Here is a 20496-nt window from a genome sequence, read left to right as displayed (position 1 = left end):
CTAGATTATCTCCGTGGTTGTCACTCTAGTTTGATATTGGTTTGGGCTAAATGCATACTTTTATACTTGTTATACCCTCTCAAAACATCAAATCACCTTTTATTTATTTATTTATTTATTTTAGTGTTTTTTTGTTTTGTCTTATATTGATCTGTTACAATTTTTATTATGAAATATACAGTTGGTTTATTTGGTTTACATGTATCACATATTTCATACCTATTTATTTCTTTTTTTCCTTGGGGATTAGACCTTTTGTTTAGTGATTTTCTAATAAGTAACACATTTACAAAAAGGTACAACCTCTTACGTTGTGGTCTAGGTCTAAAGGTGTTACTTTATTTTTGAAAACCATTTGATTAAAGGTGAAAATTTAAAGTAAAAAATGTATCAAATCCACAATGCGTGTAAATCAGATAGACTATACTATGTAATTCTTTCAAACCATTATTTAAAAATTGCAACATTTTAGCAATATATAATAAAAAATAAAAACTATTTTTATCCTTGAGAATCTAAAACGTTTTTTTGTTATTTTATTTTTTTATATTTTCCAAAGTTAACATTTCATATCTCATAATTTTTGTTTATTTAATCTTTAAGTATTGTACCGAATATGTTTTGTAGTGTTTATTTATTTTAATTTATAACAATTTTTTTAATTTAAAAACTTTTATTTATTTATTTATGTGGCGCTTTTTATGATAATTATCACTATAACTGTAATGCTATATAATGCTCCTGAAATTAAATAATTCCCATGTTTTTCAACTTTACGAGCTTGGCAAATAGGACCCATATTGGTGGTAAACATGGGCTTTCAAAGTCCATTGTCATCTCTGTTTATAAACATGGTCTTGGCTCTCACTTTCTTGTTCTCGTCTCCAATTTTTATCATCATGCATGAATCATGATCAATCCACACGTTAAAATGTGTTAGGAAAAATTTGTAGTACAAAACCTTATGCAAAACCAATTGCATATGATACAATTAATAAAAGGTTAGAAAATGAAGATATTGGTCCAAGTTCAACTAATGATATGCAAGAAAATAATAATATTGGTCCAAACATTTTGTCAGTTTTAAGACCTTCAATACGTTCAACAATCGTTTTGAATGATCTTCCTTCAGATCCTTTTGATAGACCACATATTGCTAGTTATCATCCTAATCAAATAGATGACATAAGAAGAGTGTATCTTCTTAAAAAAAGCTTTTAAACAACGAGGCCATGCCTTTAAATGGACAATCTATTCTAGTAGCCGGAGATGTTTTAATGTAAAATGGTTTAATAAATATGATTGGTTGGAGTATAGCACTAAACAAGAAAAAACATATTGCTTATGTTGTTACTTGTTTAATGAAAGTGTTGGTAATCAAGGTGGAAGAGAGGCTTTTGTAAGTGGAAGCTTATGTAATTGGAGTAAACTGAGTGTCTTAAAGGACCATGTTGGGGAAGTTAATAGTGTTCATAATAAGTCGGTGCAAAAATATGACAATCTCTTGAACCAAAAGCGATTTTATGAGCATGAGGCGAATGTAAGTGTAGTAATGAAGAAACGATTGCAAATTGGTATTGATTGTTGGGTTATGCTCATAGTTTGAGATTCTTGTAAGAAAAGAGTTTATCATTTCGTGGTGATAATGAATCTGAAGATTCTTTTAGGCCTCACAAATGCTCTATCAAAACATCTTCAAAAAAAGAGTCAAGAATTATTATAAGCATCTAAGTTGATAAGCGGGACAAACCGAGCATTGAATAATTTAAGACAAAACGGGTATAAAAAAGATGTTGGATAGGGTGACATATTTTTGTGAAAAAAAACAACATTAAAATGTTAGATATGATAGAATTTTATGGTAATCGAATAAACCGAAAGAATGTCATTACTAAACGACATCATTTTGAGGTTGAAGTTTTTAATACGATTTTAGACATGCAAATTTAATAATTTGGAAACATATTTAGTGAGGTCTCAACTAGTTTGATAGAAAATATGTCCGATTTACATCCTCGTGACTAGTTTCCTAGGTTTGACATATCTAAGATAATGACATTTTTTGAGATGTATCCAAATGACTTTAGTAATGAAGAAAAATGGTGTATTTCGGGTGATCTTACGACCTTTTATCATACTTTAAAGGGAGAGAGTAAATTTGCAAAACTGGTGGAATGTGTGACCTTGCTCGTGTAATGGTGGAACCGGAAAACACGTTACTTTTCATTTGGTTTATCAAATATTGAAGCTAGCGTCGGTTCTATCGATTGCAACCGTAACCGTTGAAAGCTGTTTTTCTAAAATGAAGCTTGTTAAGACATATTTGCGCAATCGAATGGGTGATGAGTACTTAAACAATACTTTTATTTGTGCTGTTGAAAGAGAAACACTTGATAAAGTAACATAAGAAGATTTAATGACTTGATTTCAAGCTTTCGAAAAACCGAAGATGAGAAATCCGCAACCCATGTGTTTAAATGTATTTATTATTTTGTTTCTATTTTATGTTTAGTTTATATTGTATGAAACACAGTAAAAAAAATTTTAAACATTACCCATAACATTTTATTCTAGATATGTCAATGTCACATTATACAATGACCACCTTCTTCGTTTCACTAATATGAAAGATAGTGATTACCCCCTCTTTATATCACCAAACACAAATGACGTACCCCTCACAATCTAGTCACCCGATCACACTAGTGAATATTTCACAAATACAACACAAGAACAAATAAGATTTCTGGTTGTACAAACTTGCCCGTCTCTACTTTGGTATATGATATAAAAGTTTAAAACGACAAATAAAAAACCTAATGGGTAAAAATTGACAAACACAAAAGTATGCGTGTTATCCTTTTCCCATCATTTCAAAGTGAGACCGAAAATGCGCCTCAATCTTCTACTAAAAGATTCAAGTTACACGTGTTGTCCTTTTTCTCACCGTCTTGCACAAACTGAAAGAAAAAAATGTACATTATTCTTGTACTGAAAAAAATTTAACCGCGTTAAAATTTGGATTTAAATGAACAACCGAAACTGTCATGTTGATACGTGGTAGTATCGTAACTACTCGACATTAATCGAGCATCGAGAACTACACAACGTTTATAACCCACAAGCGATGGGATGAGAACCGTAGAAAACTATAAAGGGAGGACAAGAGTGTGAATATGTTTTCTTAAACTGACACATCAAGCGTTTAACTAGTTCAAATACAATGATCATCTCGTACAAACGTTTCACTAATCCAAGGTAATAATCACCTTCTTTATTTCACTAATCTCAAGATGTATCACTCTTCTCTCAAATCACCAAACCAGACGACATCTAGTCACAAGATCACACTAGTGACTAGTGTATATTTGATATTCACCAATACAACACAAGAATAGATAAGATTTTTAGTTGTACAGATGAGCTCGTCTCGACTCATTTATATCGTATTCGTAATTAGAGGTGGGCAAATAAACCGGTTAACAGAACCGACCCGATCGAACCGAAACCGAACCGGTTTGAAACCAATTATGCAGATTCCGGTTTGGGACCGATTGAAACCGTAGGTTCGGAACTGGTTTTTAATTTTCTCCATCAAAACCGGTTCCAACCCGGTTAACCGAACCGAAAACGGCTAAAACTAAGCAAAAACCAATCAAAACCCGAACCAAAACCGATCAAAACCCGAACTGAACCCGATTGTACATAGTCAATAAACCGGTTTCAACTTGAACCGAAACCGATCATACACCGGTTTTGAATTTTGTTGACCAAACCGAACCGGTTTCAATTCAAATGTGTTTTGAGTTTTAAACCGATTTGTGCACCTCTATTCGTAATGGGCAAAAGTTGTCAAAAACAAAAGTAGAAGGGGAATAATAATAAATATACATACAGCTTACCCCTCCCCAAAGAAAGCCAACGAATATTAATAAAAAATAAATATCACATCACGCCTTCAAAACTCAAAAAACTCAAATTCAATCCAAACCCTAACCGTGATTTGATCCTCTGTGTATATCGAATCGAATTGAAATTGAATCGAATCGGCATTGAAGCATGGCAGCAGCATCAGTAGCAGCGAATATGGTGAGCTCGGCGGCCGGTCTATTGGCGATGCTTCACGAGTCGAATCCATTGCTGAAGCTTCACGCTCTCTGCAATCTCAACGCCTACGTCGACTACTTCTGGCCTGAGATCTCTACCAGTGTCACTACTATGTAATTAATAATACTTTTCATTATCTTATTATTATTTTAGCCCTAGATGTTAGGTTAGGTTATTATTAGATCCCGTAGTTAGGTTTATTATGTGTTGTACTACATGAGCTTAATTCTGCAAGTACTTTTGTTTGAAAACGTGTTAGTAGTGTAATCGGTATGGCTTAAATAGAAAGTTATTGTTATTTTTTGTTTCAGGATCGAAATATCGAATACAAATACTTCTTAACATGAAATTAGTGAGAGCTAACTTGCTGTTGTTGTTTGGTTTGTTTATATAAGTGTTTGCTGTTATTTTTTTGCTGATTTCTGATTATGGGACACTATAAGTATTTGTTGATTGTTGTTATTATTAGGATTTTTTTCTTTTGCTGTTATTATTTTGTTGGTGATTCTGATTCTTTTGTTATTGTTATTATTATTATTAGGTTGTTTTCTTTGTTATTATAAGACATTGTTTAATTTATATTGGTATTGTTTTCTACGTTATTGGTATTGTTTCCTACGTTCTCATGTTAAGATTATTTTGTACATGAACCCTCCCCGGTTATTTTTACATTATTGGTATAATCGTTGTGGCTTAAGTAGAAAGTTATTGTTATTTTTTGTTTTAGGATTGAATACAAATACTTGTTAACATGAAAATAGCGAGAGCTAATTTGCTGTTTTATTTGGTTTGTTTTTATAAGTGTTTGCTGTTATTTTTTGCTCGTGTTTGCTGATTGTTGATTGTGAGACATTATAAGTATTTGTTGATTTATACTTTGTTGTTGTTATTGCTTTTATTATTTTGTTGATGATTCTGATTCTCTTGTTATTATTAGGTTTTTTCTTTGTTATTTTAAGACATTGCTTATGTATATTGGTATTGTTGCTGCTAGTGTTTTCTATCTTCTCATGTTAAGGTTATATTGTACATGAACCCTCCCTGGTTATAATTACTGTTATGTTAAGAATCAAGGAGTCGAAAAACACTTTTTTCTTTTTAAAACTAGTTAGAATTAAAACAAGTGCATCAAAAGAACCTGAAACTCAAAACTTGATTGGTCTTTTGTTCATATGATTTACTTTTCATGTTCAACTCATCTTTTTTAGCCTTCTCTTTATTACTGTTTTATGTTTTTATATAGTTTTGTTAAGCTTTTGCGTCAATGAAGTATTCTCCAGTCTATTTACTGATATATCTTGGCTTTTTCTTTTTTCAATCCAGCGAGAGTTTATATGAAGACGAAGAGTTTGATCAAAGACAGTTGGCTGCTTTACTTGTTTCAAAGGTATATGTTTCTAAACAAGTTTGATACATTGGTTTTTGGTGATTGTGCTTAAAAGGTTATTGGAAACTCTAGACCAATTAACAGAATTGATCATGTGTTTTACTTATGTTTATAACATGTGAAAATGGCTCATTCTCTCTTCTTTGCAGGTTTTCTATTACTTGAGTGAGCTTAACGACTCATTATCTTATGCCCTTGGAGCTGGCAATTTATTTGATGTTTCTGAGGATTCTGATTATGTTCATACTCTTCTTGGTTAGTCCTTCTTCTCAAATGAAATTTTGTGTTATATGCTCTTGATTGCATTTACATCATTATATATTCATATTTGCTTGCTACTTTATATTGGTGTTAGTTACCAAACATATATTTTCTGATTGTGGCGTCCCTCACCCATGATCTTTTCATATGTTGTGTTTTTTGTCAGGCAAAGCTATTGATGAGTATGCAGCTCTGAGATCAAAGAAAGCAGAATTAAAGGAAGCGCTTGATAATGTGGACCCTAGGTTGGAAGCAATCGTGGAGAGATTGCTTGATAAGTACGTATGCTTTCACCTTTTGTTTTATTCAGAGGATTGCATAGTCTCCGATACAACAAAGCAAGTTTGTTGAACCAAAATAATTAATAACCAAAGAAAGTGGTTGACCAATTTTCATTTGGTCAATCGTCTTTCTTAAAAACCCTAGATATCAGTAACAATCTAACCAAAAAATATCTCCTTTTATGTGTAGGGAATAAATTACTTCTTAGTACTAAGGATTCATTTCATATATACCCTTCTAAAAGTTTTGAGTTTTTGTTTATCCTTTTTGAACTTTTGTAATATTATTTTCACTCTTTTGGGTCATTTCAAAATAAATAAAATAGAACCAACCAGCTATGAATCAACTCAACGCATAATGCTCTCTTTGTTTATTTAATTAGACACTGTTATAAGTAACTGATTTTGTTTTACTCTGGAATTCTAGAAAGCGAGAGTTTTAGTGTTTTCAATCAATCAATCAATCAATCATACCCAGTAAAATCCCACCGACAACAAAGCTATAGGTAGGGTCTGGGGAGGGTGGGATGTAGGCACACCGTACCTCTATCCAAAGGAATAAAGAGGTGGCTTCCAGAGAGACCCTCGGCTCTAAGTACATGTGTATGAAGCAAAATAAAGGAAATCAAAGTTTAACAGTTATATAAAAACTACTACTAATTATAATAATATTAATAATAAGGTCACAGTTTAACAGCAATATAAAAGCTAATAATAATAATAATAATAATATATGTAAGGGAAATACCATTATGGTATGTGACCTAAATAAGTTAAGTCTAAGCCCTAAGGTATTCAATTCTCTCTAAAAATCCTTAACTTTAATTCTACTTCTCCACGAATTCCTATCCTCAACCATGTCCTCGGAGAGGTTTAGGTCTATCAAATCATGCCTAATCCTCTCATCCCAAGTCAATTTCGGTCGTCCTCTACCCCTCCTCCCCTCTATAGTAATGTTTTCTACGGATCTAACAGGATTCGTCGTCTGTCTTCTCTTTACATGTCCAAACCATCTCAATCTCCACTCTCTTATCTTGTCTGCTATGTTCGCCACCCCTAATCTCTCGCGAAACACAACGTTTCTTATTCGGTCTAGCCTTGTGTGCCCACACATCCAACGTAGCATTCTCATTTCTGCTACCTCCATCTTCCGCACTTGTGCCTTCTTGATGGCCCAACAATCTGTTCCATATAGCATTGCAGGTCTAACTGCCACCCTATAGAATTTTCCCTTTAGATTAGTCGGGAAACTCTTGTCGCACAATATACCTGTGGCTGCTTTCCATCTACACCATCCTACCTGAACTCGGTGGGTCACATCACTGTCTAATTCCCTATCGCTCTGTACAAATGATCCTAAATACTTGAACTTCGTTACCTGCGGGACCACCTGCCCTTCAATTGTGATGTGTGCGTCTTCACTGTCGTTTATCCCACCAAAATCACAGTGTAGGTACTCCGTCTTAGATCGGCTAATCTTTAAACCTTTTGTCTCTAAGGTTGTTCGCCACTCCTCAAGCCTCATGTTTAGATCTTGTTTTTTCTCAGCAAGTAACACAATATCGTCTGCGAACATCATGCACCACGGGAGAGTCCCCTGAATCGACTTTGACAACTCATCCAAGACTACTGCAAAAAGAAACGGGCTCAACGCTGACCCCTGGTGAAGACCTACCTCTACAGGAAAGAAATCAGTATCCCCCACTGGCGCACGGACACTTGTTTCACTCCTGGTATACATATCTATAATTATCTCTATGTATTTCCTGGGCACTCTTCTACCCTCCAAGCACTCCCAGAGCACCTGTCGTGGCACACTGTCGTAGGCCTTTTCTAGGTCAATAAACACCATATGTAGATCACGCTTCTTCTCCCTATACTTTTCCATTAATCTTCTTATAAGGTGTATTGCCTCTGTGGTGGAACGCCCCGGCATGAAGCCAAATTGGTTGACCGTAACCTGAGTTTCTCGTCTAAGTCTAACCTCAATCACTCTTTCCCATAGCTTCATAGTATGACTTAGTAGTTTGATTCCTCGGTAGTTACCACAACATTGGGCGTCTCCTTTGTTCTTATAGATAGGAACTACAACGCTGCTCCTCCACTTGTCTGGCATCTTACCTGATTTGAGAATACTATTGAACAGAGTAGTTAACCACATGACTCCTTCCTCCCCCAGACACTTCCACACCTCGATGGGTATGTTGTCTGGGCCAACCGCCTTAGACCTTCCCATCCTCCTAAGTGCGTCCTTCACCTCTTCTCGTGTGATCCGTCGGCAGTAGCAGTTATTCGATTGTTGTCGTTGAAAGTTTGTGTTGTCATGTTCTTCTTGGTAAGCTCTCCCATTGTTAAAAAGATTGTGGAAGTAGGTTTGCCATCTTAGCTTGATGTCCTGCTCCTTGACCAGTACATGCCCATCTGTATCCTTTATGAACTTCACCGGTCCTAGATCTTGCCTTCTACGCTCCCTGGCTTTGGCAATCTTAAACATAGCATGTTCCCCCTCTTTTGTTTCTAGACTTTCATACATCCGTTTAAAGGCCGCCTTCTTTGCTTTCGCCACTGCCTTCTTCGCCTCTATCTTGGCCGTTTTGTAGTTGTCTCTTAATTCCACTCGCTCCTCCTCATTCGTGCACCTCATTAGCTCCCTAAAACATCATTGTTTGTCCCTTATCTTGTCTTGCACTGCGTCATTCTACCACCAAGACTCCTTATGCCCACTTGTCTTTCCTGTTGTGACCCCGAGAGTCTCCTTTGCTACTTGGATGATCTTTGTCTCCACAGCTTCCCATATATGAGTTGAGTCCCCATTTAGTCGAGCCCGCGTATGCAGTATGATACTTGGATGATCTTTGTCTCCATAGCTTCCCATATGAGTTGAGTCCCCATTTGCTACTTGGATGATCTTTGTCTCCATAGCTTCCCATATATGAGTTGAGTCCCCACTTGTCTTTCTTGTTGTGACCCCGAGAGTTTTAGTGTTTTAAAGGGCAATTATGATACTTGAAATTTGGAGGGATGTTAAATGAAATTTCAAACTATATACCCTAATTAGGGAAATGGGCTGAATCTACACATGTGTTTAACATACTCTTGTTTTTTTCTCTTTTCTTTATAATTCTTGAAGGTGTATAACCGATGGAAAGTATCAACAAGCAATTGGAACATCAATTGAATGCCGAAGGTTGGATAAACTCAGAGAAGCAATTATAAACAGTGATAATGTTCATGCAACTCTGGCGTATTGCATGAATGTATCCAATGCTTTTGTCAATAGGAGAGAATATCGCCGCGAGGTAATATGATTATGATCTTATACTTACCATACGTGCCTAACGCCTATTGCATAATTTCTTTTACATTTGATGAATAAGTTCAAGATTCTGCTTTACTGACTCGTGTGGAAAATGGGTAGGTTCTTATTCTTCTTGTCAAGGTATATCAAGATTTGGCATCCCCAGATTACTTAAACATTTGCCAATGTCTTATGTTTCTTGATCAACCTGACGGTGTTGCAAGCATATTAGAGAAACTTTTAAGATCTGAAAACAAAGATGATGCATTGATGGCATTTCAAATTGCTTTTGACTTGATTGAAAACGAGCACCAAGCTTTTCTATTGAAAGTCAGAGATCAGTTGTCAAGTCCCAAGTTGAAACCTGAAGTGCCAGCTGTCACGGAGCCAAATCCTTCTGCGTCAGAGGACACTCAAATGGCTGATGAAACCCAACCACTTATTGCTACAGGGCCTGAATCTGACCCGGCTGAAGTGACCTATGCTGAAAGGTTGACTAAAATGAAGGGAATTTTGTCGGGTGAAACTCCTATTCAGTTGAAGCTCCAGTTTTTATACAGCCATAACAAGTGAGCAAACTTTTCCTTGTGTTTATCTAGACATTTTTTTTCTAGAGTTGGCAAAATGGGCGGGCCGAACAACATGGCATATGGGATTATTTTTCAGTATGGGTTTTATTGACCAGTTGACCCTGAAATACTTTTTTGTCCAGTTCCTTCTTTTAATAAAATACTAGTGTATATGATCACAAAGATCATGTTATTTCAAAATTTACAGTCATAATAATGGACTTTGGAACTGTTTGAATTTTCAAGTTTTGAACTGTTTTTTTGTTTCTTTTGTTTGGTCTTTATTGCTAGTTTCTGTAAGATTCTTATAATATTCTGTCTTATATAGGTCGGATCTACTTATTCTCAAGACAATAAAGCAATCAATCGAGATGAGAAACAGTGTTTGCCACAGTGCAACAATATATGCCAACGCCCTTATGCACGCTGGAACAACTGTGGACACATTTTTAAGGGAAAATCTGGTATATAATGTTTTTTGTTATATTGTTCTCGCTTATTATCAAGTTATTTTTACCAACTCTAAATCTTATCATCATCTTGTACTTTACATATGCTTTTAGGATTGGCTGAGCAGAGCCACAAACTGGGCTAAATTTAGTGCAACAGCTGGGCTAGGTGTTATTCATGGAGGCCATCTTCAGCAAGGAAGATCACTCATGGCTCCTTACCTTCCTCAAAGTGGGTCCGGTGGTGGTAGTCCTTATTCTGAAGGCGGGGCCCTCTATGCTTTGGGTTTAATTCATGCAAACCATGGAGAAGGCATCAAACAGTTCTTAAGTGAGAGCTTACGCAATACCAATGTGGAGGTAATTGTTTAATAACCTTTTAAAATCATAAACTTCTTCACACACACACACATGTATATTCAGGCACAAAATCTACTTTCTTGGATTAGAATCTGTTTATGTTTACCAGATATCATCTATATGTGTGTATGAGTATATATGTATAAATAGGATTAAGCAATCCATAAATTTTAAACTTTGTTCATAATTTTGTTACGCGCTTCAATATGTATCAATTTGCTTCTCATCATCTCGTGAATATTTAGCTTCTCATAAGACACAATACATACACGCACATGCACACATGTATTATATATCCATGTTTGTATATGTGTGTGTATATAATACATATGTATATATCTACATGCATGTAGGTATATGTTTGTAGATAAACCAGTTTTTAAGTAGAGTACTATGCGAACTGAATAAACACTTGTACATACGGATGGCCTGATATAATATGAGTGAGAGAGTGGAGTATGTGGTTCATCCAGTTCTCTACCTAAAATTGATTCTGTACTGAACGACTATGTGTGTGTGTGTAATATGTATGTGTGTGAGAAACTAACTATTTTACTAATTTTGTAACTTCGATTCAAAGTTTTGCGTGTTTGATTTCATTCATAACATGACATTGTGAATCAGTGTTAAAAAGATAATGGATCTGTTTGATTTTCATGTTTCTTATTTACATTCAGATTATCAACTGATCCCGTATTTACATCTTTTATGTTTATTCTCTACATTGGCTGGTTCAGGTGGTTCAACACGGTGCTTGCTTAGGTCTTGGCTTGGCAGCTTTAGGGACTGCTGATAATGATATCTATGAAGAGTTGAAAAGTGTCCTCTTCACTGACAGTGCTGTTGCAGGTGAAGCTGCAGGCATTAGCATCGGCTTATTAATGGTGGGGACCGGAAGTCAGAATGCCGGAGATATGCTGCAGTATGCTCATGAAACACAACATGAAAAAATTATAAGGTAAGTTAAATAAACATCCTTAAACCTTTTGTTATTATGGTTTTCTTAATTGTTAATGATGCAAACTTTTGTTTTGTAGGGGGGTAGCATTAGGTATTGCACTCACGGTTTATGGAAGAGAAGAAGAAGCAGACACTCTAATTGAACAGATGACTCTGGATCAAGATGCCATACTACGTTATGGGGGGATGTATGCATTAGCAATGGCATACAGAGGAACTGGAAATAACAAGGCTATTCGCCAATTACTTCACTTTGCTGTGTCTGATGTCAGCGATGATGTCAGACGGACTGCTGTTTTGGCCCTTGGATTTGTTCTCTACAATGACCCAGAACAGGTTTGAACTGTTTTCTTTAGTTTCTAGTTATTTTTATTGTTATTTCCTTTTGTTAATAGTGGTTCAAGCATCTGTAGTAGAGGTGGCAAAATGGGTAAATTTTAATTATGGGTTGGGTTGACTAAATATGATAATTATTTCATGTTTACTGCAGACACCAAAAACAGTGGCTCTATTGTCTGAGTCATACAACCCGCATGTGCGGTATGGTGCCGCCATGGCTGTAGGCATTTCATGTGCTGGTACTGGGCTAAGTGAAGCCATATCTTTGTTAGAACCTTTGACGTCCGATGTAACTGATTTTGTTCGTCAAGGTGCCTTAATTGCAATGGCCATGGTCATGATCCAAACCAGTGAAGCTAGTGACTCTCGTGTTGGCACCTTCAGGTATTCTTTTCTCGACATATATGTCTGCATTGTTATTTATTAAAGGTGTCAAATGGGCTTTCAAAGCAGGTGGGGTTTGCCTAAAAAACTTATTTCATATAATTCTTTTGTATTATAAATCTTTTGGATTACACATGAAGAAAATGAATAATGTAGTCGCTACTTTAAACATTATTTTGATCAAAAGCTAATAATAATAAAATTAAACGAAACAAAGTTTTTTAAAATCTTAACTAAGACCAGTACAAAAGTATATTTTCTAGTTAATTTTTGTGGATGAAAATGAAACTTAGTTGAAACATTTTGGAATGCATAAGGATGTTACATAATTAGACCTGAGTTAACGTTTTAATTCAATATGATTACAGAAATCATCAGTTTAATAATACAGTGTTCGATTTGAAATAATATAGTAGGTTTTATGCATAATGAAATTCTTTTTGGTAACCAATTATCTTTTCAATCTTATAAAGTCTTTGCAAAGTATGATTGCAGAAAAGATAGTTGCCAGAAAAGATAGTTGTTTAGTAATAATCTAAATGATATAATAAAAATGGTTTGAGGTTTTATGCATAATTTATACACTTTGAGCAACCTTCTTCTTGTTTCTTTTTGTCACATGCTCTAAATTTTCAACAGACGACAGCTGGAAAAGATTATTCTTGATAAACATGAAGACACTATGAGCAAGATGGGAGCTATTTTGGCGTCTGGAATTCTCGATGCTGGGGGAAGGAATGTTTCAATAAAATTACTTTCAAAAACCAAACATGACAAAATGACTGCAGTTATCGGACTTGCGGTTTTCAGTCAGTTTTGGTACTGGTACCCACTCATATACTTTATTAGTTTAGCTTTCTCTCCCACAGCTTTAATCGGACTCAACTATGACTTGAAAGTACCAAAATTTGAATTTTTATCACATGCAAAACCGTCTTTGTTTGAGTACCCTCGACCAACAACCGTCCCCACTGCTGCATCAGCTGTGAAACTCCCCACAGCTGTTTTGTCCACGTCAGCAAGAGCCAAAGCTAGGGCTACCAAGAAGGAAGCTGAAAAAGCCAATGCTGAAAAGTTGTCTGCTGCTGCTGACTCATCAAGTTCCGCCAAAGGGAAAGAAAAGGATGCTGACTCAATGCAGGTATGGATTTTCGGGCCCAAGGGTCAAAATGGGCTGGGTCAAAAAAATTAAATTTTCTTTTAGCGTTTAGCAAGGGTCAAAAGGGTAACTGGTTAGATTAAAAGGTATTTTTCATATAGAAATATAGAATTTTTAATGCAATTACAAAACTGTATTATTAAAATATTATCTAATTTGTTTAATTAAATTCGTCTAGGAGGTTGGGAAGTGATGATACAATACGGTTTCATGCACACTCATAAATAATACAAGAACTTTATTATCAGTCTAGGAGAGTAAAAATATTAGGTTGAATGGGCCAAATAGTTTTTTATGAACTTTGCAATTAATTGTTATTTTTAAAATTTCTACAAAAACTATATTATAGAAGTAATATCTCATTCATATGATTAAATCGGTCTAGGAGGTTGATTAGCTTGATGCATTAGACGTGGTCAAAATCTTGCTCATTCCATTTGACCAGTCAACCGATTTCAAGTAAACCGTGGTCAAAATTCTGTTCCTGAACAAAATGTAAAATCTTTTACGATGCATCTGACAGGTGGATGGCGCTGTGACCGAGAAGGAGAAAAAGGCTGAACCCGAACCAACATTCGAGATTCTAACCAACCCCGCAAGAGTGGTTCTCGCACAAGAGAAGTTCATCAAGTTTCTAGAAGACAGCAGATACGCACCAGTAAAACCAGCTGCATCTGGTTTTGTTCTCTTGAAAGACCTTCGCCCAACCGAACCAGAAGTGTTGGCTCTAACCGATGCACCCACGTCAACCACCACAGGTGCAGCCGCTCCTGCACAAACAGGGTCTACTGCAGCCATGGCTGTGGATGATGAGCCTCAACCGCCCCAGCCCTTTGAATACACCTCATGATCACTGTTTTAGTCAGTTTGATATGATCCGAGTCGACTCTGTTGCATCTGGTGAGTTGGAAACATTAGAACTGAATCAAGTGTAGTTATTTTCGCATTGGTTGTTTTTTCATGACTGATCATATATGTGTTTGTTTAGTTACTTTTTTTAACTCTTTACATTTCATGTTAAGCCTTAACTATAATCACTTTTTTGGCTATCATGTCTGTGTGTGTTTCTTATTATGCATGTTTCGTATTTAAGATTCGTGTTTTTGAAATCAACGTTAGATTGAAACGACTTTAAAACTCAAATCAAATGTATCGTTGTATCAAATTATTTGTTATATCATGTTATGTGACGACCAGTGAACTGATCATATTATTTATAAAGTTTGCGACAACCAGTGAACTGAAAACGATAGAGTTTGATGTTAAAAAATGAAAAGATTGTGAAATATTGATGTTTTTAAAATTTTAGGTATTAAAATTTATGTCGGTATTTATTTTGATTTAAAATATTGGTGTTTTAAAACAAATCTCATTTTACTCTTGTCGTAGATTTTGTGTTTAAACTGAAACGTAAATCATAAATCAATATCGAGTAAACTGGTTTTTCCAGTAACATATTTGATTTCCTTTCATGTATATCTCCATCAACTTATTCCTAAATCACACGATTTACGATTACATACGATTACAGCTTCTTTTATGGTGTAAAATAAGCTATGATTAAATGCTTCTTTTATGGTCTAAACTCTAAAATAAGCTATATTTTAAAGTTTCTTTTCTGAAACATATGAAAGTTATTATAAAATCATTTCTTTTCTTTCTTTATTTCTTCTTTAAAATATATATATATATATATATATATATATATATATATATATATATATATATTTATTCGTCATATTCATGTCATATGAGATATCACCTCATGCACTCCACCTTTTTTTATTTGTCATAGGAAATGTTTTTGAATGTATATCATTTTTCACCAACATAAAGTGGATACATGAAACAAATAGTAACTCATTACTCGTAAAACTATCACACGTAAATAAAAAAAGAACGATTCAAATTTGCATATTGCAAGACATTTATATATTAATATAAAGTAATTTTTTAAACAACGTAAATAAAACAAATACGTAAGATATATTAGTTTTGATGATTATAGAGGAAAATTTCTAATTAGATAGGCAAACTAAAATACAAATATGCAAAAATAGTTATTCTTGGTGATTATTGTAATCTCGTTTTTTTCTTATTTACCTAAAACTAGAAACACGCACTGACAGTCAAAACCAAAAGACCCTTCTATATTTAGAAATTATTCTTTTTCTTTTTTTGTAAGGTAACTGAAAATGATAACTCCTCTGAAATTTACATTTACCATATTTGTAGAAGTATCCAATGAAAATAATAATTTTATGTTCGAATTATACTTTTGAAGTAAAAAAAAAATAATGAAGTTAAATTGACGTAAATTTAACTGTTACTTTGTGCAATGTGTCTTTTGTTGTGCACAAATTATTTAACTTTTATGCTAAAATAAACGTTTTCAGGAAAACTTTACCAGCGAAACTGTCACTAGCAAAAGAACTAATCATCTAACAATTGTTGGTGATTTATAGGGTAGAAATTAATCCACACATGATTTCTTTACGAACCTTTATCAAAAGATTACCGACGAACCATGCCATCACCGAGGGATAAGTGAATAACCGATGAATTCATTGGTTAGTGAAACTCATCTAACATAAATTGAAACATCAAACAGTTTTTTATAATAGCAATAAATAAATACTAGAGGTATTAATTAGTGATGCAAAATATAGATATTCAGAGTTAATTAAAGCTATGAATGGTAATAAAAATAAAAATTCTCCATTTTAAGAAAAACATTATTTACAGGAATATAAAATGTCCCGGCGTGAAAAAATCTTCATTAAATCATTTTAAAACAAGTAAGTAATCGTTTTTATTCACTTAACATTTATAAAAACCTTTCAAGTTTCTTAACATTCATACATTCCCACACCACCAATCCTATTATTCTTCTCCAAACAAATCTCCTTGGAGTTTTTTTTTATCAAAATTTTACACTCCAAAAAAATGGGATTTCTTGAAAGATTTCTAGTTGTTATTGTTTTGTTGATCTGTTTGAGAAGATCAGAAGGTGGTGGAAGAAGACAGCCGTCTTGGGTTAGTGTCGAAGCAGTGACGGCAACGACGGCGGCAAAGTATCAAACAATTGTTGTTGATCAATCTGGCCAAGGAAACTTTACTACCATTCAGTCAGCTATTGATGCTATACCTTTTGATAATATGCAATGGATATGTGTTTATGTCAAAACTGGCGTTTACAAGTATACTTCTTTTATTTTTCATCTTTAATATTATTTTTATGGATTCATTTAAAATCTATTTATTTATGTATATATAATTTTATTTTTGTATGGATTAAATTAAAGTTTAAAAGGTTTTACAAAACTATTTCTTGTGTGTAACCTTGATTTATGATGTTATGTTTGACAAGATACATCTTTTGTTCTTCATGTTAAATGCTATTTTTTATGGGTTCATCTTAATTTTATTGATTTGTTTATTATTTTTAATGGATTATCAATAGTATTTCAAAATCATTTCAAAAAATTCTCTCATGTTAAAATATAATTATTTCATTACAATATTAAATTTATAGATTTTACAAAATTATTCTTGTGTGTACCTTTTGATTAATGATATTATCATAATGTTTGACCGTTCATTATTATTCATGTATAAAGTTCTGACAATTTAGATTCATGTTTGATTTTTTTTATAAAACTTTAGATTCATTTTTCAATATGTTATATTTATGTATTTCCCTTAAATATTTTGTTTTTTATATATATTGTTTATGATTTAACTAATTATTTGTGCAGTGAACAAGTTAAAATCCCACATAATAAGCCTATGATATATCTAAAAGGAGGTGGTAAAAGAAATACATATGTTGTTTGGGGTTCTCATAAATCCGTTGAAACCGATGCTACATTTATTTCTGAAGCTGACGAGGTGGTCGTCAAGAGTATCACTTTTGTTGTACGTACACATCACTCTTTTAATATTGTTACTTTATAATTAATTTCATTAATTAACTAATTAATGTTGTTTAATTAGAATAATTACAACTACCCTTTGGGACATAACGGCAATCCCATCATGCCCGCGGTGGCGGCCAAGATCTCCGGTGACAAATCGGCATTTTATCGATGTGGCTTCATGGGTGTTCAAGATACGGTGTGGGATGACTCGGGTAGACATTACTTTAAGTTGTGTTCGATACGAGGTGCGGTTGATTTCATTATGGGTTCCGGTCGATCTATATATGAGGTGATTATTATTGAATAGTGTACCAACATTATTATTATTATTATTATTACATGTGATGTTTAGCTTAACCTTTTTTTATATACAACTGTCACAAACACATCATTGTTTGTGTCAAAATACATTTTAAAGTGTTTTGTTTTGAAATATGTAATTTTAATTGTGTAGCTGTTTTTAATTTATTTTATATTTTTTAGAGGTGTACTATTTCTGTGATCGCGGGATTCTTGAGTCCCCAACCAGGTTTTATCACTGCCCAATCGAGGGAGGGCGCTAGTGACAACAACGGTTTCGTGTTTAAAGATTGCAATGTGGTTGGAAACGGCACAACCTATTTGGGTAGACCGTGGCGTGGGTATGCCAAGGTTCTATTCTATAACTCGAGTTTATCGGACGTTGTGGTTCCTCAAGGATGGCTTGATGGTGACTTCATTGGCACCTCAATGTATGATCTCATTCTCTCTTATTTATCCGGTTTAATCCGAAACCATATATTTTTCTTTAATTTTAGTATAAAGATTTCATTTGAGTTATTGTGGACGCAGTGAGCCCCACATGACGTGTCTTGTATAATAAAATGACATGTTTTGACCCATCACAAAACTAGTCTAGCCATATAATCACATGTATATGTTTTTTTTTTAAAACGATTTTTGGGTTGGTTGAAACAGGAAAGATTTGGTGTTTGCTGAGGATGAATGTAGGGGCGAAGGATCGGGGACATCACAAAGAGTATATTGGGAAAGCAAGCTAAGCAAGGAGGAGATACGGCGGTTAACGAGCATGTCGTACATCGATGACGAAGGTTGGATGAAAAAGCAAGCTTTCAATATGTTACCTTGAACTCTTTTTTAACTGTTTTAATTGGTTTTTCTTTTACTTTGAAATGTCTTTTTGAAAATTGTTAGATTTTAGTGTGATTGTAACTTTAAAAGGATTGTTAGATGGTATCGATCCTTGTCTTCGGTCATCGGTTTGTTAACACGATGATTTCGGTTGTAAATGGTATTCGAACTTTGAACTGAAATGCTATGAATGCTATGATTTGATGAATTTCTAGTTGAAAGTTGTCACCTAAAAGAGGAGTATGTTCAACTGCAATCTATTCAACTTTATGTAGGCTTTAGACTTTTTAACTTTTTTTTAAAAGTCGGATTTGTTTTTCAGTTGGCTATTTCCAAATATTATCAAGGGTCGGTTAGAAATTTTACATTATAACTTTATTAAAAATATTGTTTCACAGGAGGTCCACCGACCCCTGTTCTACTGGGTAAGGTACGCCCGTGACTTCTATGTATCATGCTTCATGCATATAAACTATTACCCGTTTATTTTACTATTTTTTGATGACAAATTTCATACAAATTAGTAATATTATTAAGGTGCAATTTTTACAAAAAGAAAAAAATCTTCAACAGCCTACAAGTGAAAAGATATTAAAATTACACCAATCGATTCATTCTAAAGTGATTTTCTTCAATCTTGTCTTTATCCGTAGGAACTCACGTAGTTTTATATGTTTCACGATTTTGTCTGGAAAAGTAGTAATGTCTTGTTTCTCTCTTTAGAGATACACCAACTTGTGATATGAAAAAATTGTTTGAATTATACTTATTGAACTCTATTATTATATCTGTTATTGACAAAGCAAAGAACGATTGTAATTTACTCACGTAGTCGAATAAAAATGTAGCTAAAAGGGTTGAAAGTTACCGAGAATCTCTTTTGATGAATGCAATATTCTAAATCTGTTGTTGTCAAAAGAGTATTTAGTAATATTATTTTTATCCATAATTAACGCATTAAATGCCTAGCTCGTTTTAAAATGACCTTTATTGACCTGATACGCCGTCCTTTTTAAGAACTAACCTTATTTGGATGACCTTTTGTGACAAGTTAATGTTGGGCCATTCATGGGCTAGGTTTGAAAAAGTGGTATTGGATAGTTTGGGCTTAAGATCCATATTGCAAGGCCCAATTTAGATTTATTTATTTATTGTTTTATTTTTATTTGTCTCGGACTGGGGTGTGTATCCGATGTGGATCTTTAAACTCAGTTTTGAATTCTTTCATTCTTTAATCTTTATTAATACATTTTGTTGGAATTCTGTTCTCTTTCTCCAAAAGAAATGTTTTCTAGGTTAATTATGTGTCTCTTAATGGCTTTTTAGGTCAAAATAATTAATTGGTTCATTGGTTGTGTCCATTTAAATGGTAATGTGGTAAATAATCAATTAGTTTCCATAGGCTGTATGTCAACTTACTCGTTTTGAAAAACATGGATATGGATAATAACAAGATGGTTAATTGAATAATGATTAAGTGTGATATTTAAATCGTCATTTGACAACATGTGCATAAGTGCATTGTTCTCTCTAACTAATCAAATAAAGACTTCTGTTTTAAAAAAAACGTGTATTTAAATACCCGGCATATTGATATAAGTTGTGATCTCGATTACTTCAGTTATTTTGCACATATATTTGAACAAGATTGTTAATTGAATAATGATTACGTGAGATATCTATATCGTCAATTGAAACTATGTATTTCATTTTTGTCTATATAAATTATCATCTTTGGAATTAAAATGATAGGTGAAGAATATAAATAAAGGATCCAAATATCCTTTGGGAGTTTTAATTCATAGATTTTAGATTTAAGAAAAATATATCACAAAAGATACTCTAGACACTCGAGAAATCACATGGGGTTGTTGACATGTTGATATTTTCC

At 33.8% G+C, this 20496-nt stretch overlaps 2 protein-coding genes across 2 annotated transcripts; both read left to right on the top strand.

Annotated features, from left to right (window-relative positions):
* The first annotated feature begins 3954 nt into the window (after window positions 1-3954).
* On the top strand, window positions 3955-14606 carry LOC143549996 (26S proteasome non-ATPase regulatory subunit 1 homolog B-like). The gene is made up of 13 exons (XM_077040749.1): window positions 3955-4220; window positions 5431-5494; window positions 5644-5749; window positions 5922-6033; window positions 9167-9335; window positions 9455-9903; window positions 10232-10367; window positions 10467-10712; window positions 11450-11670; window positions 11750-12008; window positions 12163-12395; window positions 13035-13536; window positions 14078-14606. Exons 1-13 carry the CDS (start codon window positions 4060-4062, stop codon window positions 14402-14404), a joined length of 2985 nt encoding a protein of 994 aa, XP_076896864.1. The 5' UTR covers window positions 3955-4059; the 3' UTR covers window positions 14405-14606.
* A 1672-nt stretch (window positions 14607-16278) lies between these two features.
* Window positions 16279-18851, top strand: LOC143549992 (putative pectinesterase 29). Its single transcript, XM_077040747.1, has 5 exons — window positions 16279-16754; window positions 17313-17472; window positions 17551-17763; window positions 17958-18205; window positions 18432-18851. The coding sequence occupies exons 1-5, from the start codon at window positions 16501-16503 to the stop codon at window positions 18601-18603; spliced, it is 1047 nt and encodes a 348-aa protein (XP_076896862.1). The 5' UTR covers window positions 16279-16500; the 3' UTR covers window positions 18604-18851.
* The last annotated feature ends 1645 nt before the right edge of the window (window positions 18852-20496 follow it).

This window comes from Bidens hawaiensis, unplaced genomic scaffold (assembly GCF_021521415.1).
Source record: "Bidens hawaiensis isolate Kalapana, Puna unplaced genomic scaffold, B.hawaiensis_p1.1 tig00015891_1, whole genome shotgun sequence".
NCBI classification, from domain to species: Eukaryota; Viridiplantae; Streptophyta; class Magnoliopsida; order Asterales; family Asteraceae; genus Bidens; species Bidens hawaiensis.
This window is presented reverse-complemented; position numbering and strand designations above follow the sequence as displayed.

What these genes read in the sequence shown, in the direction of transcription:
- LOC143549996 (XM_077040749.1), top strand. Translation starts at nt 4,060, where the DNA reads ATGGCAGCAGCATCAGTAGCAGCGAATATGGTGAGCTCGGCGGCCGGT. An exon ending in TCTACAATGACCCAGAACAG is followed by an intron (nt 12,009 to 12,162) that starts GTTTGAACTGTT and finishes TGTTTACTGCAG; the next exon opens with ACACCAAAAACAGTGGCTCT. An exon ending in AGGATGCTGACTCAATGCAG is followed by an intron (nt 13,537 to 14,077) that starts GTATGGATTTTC and finishes TGCATCTGACAG; the next exon opens with GTGGATGGCGCTGTGACCGA.
- LOC143549992 (XM_077040747.1), top strand. Translation starts at nt 16,501, where the DNA reads ATGGGATTTCTTGAAAGATTTCTAGTTGTTATTGTTTTGTTGATCTGT. An exon ending in GTCAAAACTGGCGTTTACAA is followed by an intron (nt 16,755 to 17,312) that starts GTATACTTCTTT and finishes TTATTTGTGCAG; the next exon opens with TGAACAAGTTAAAATCCCAC. An exon ending in TCAAGAGTATCACTTTTGTT is followed by an intron (nt 17,473 to 17,550) that starts GTACGTACACAT and finishes TTGTTTAATTAG; the next exon opens with AATAATTACAACTACCCTTT.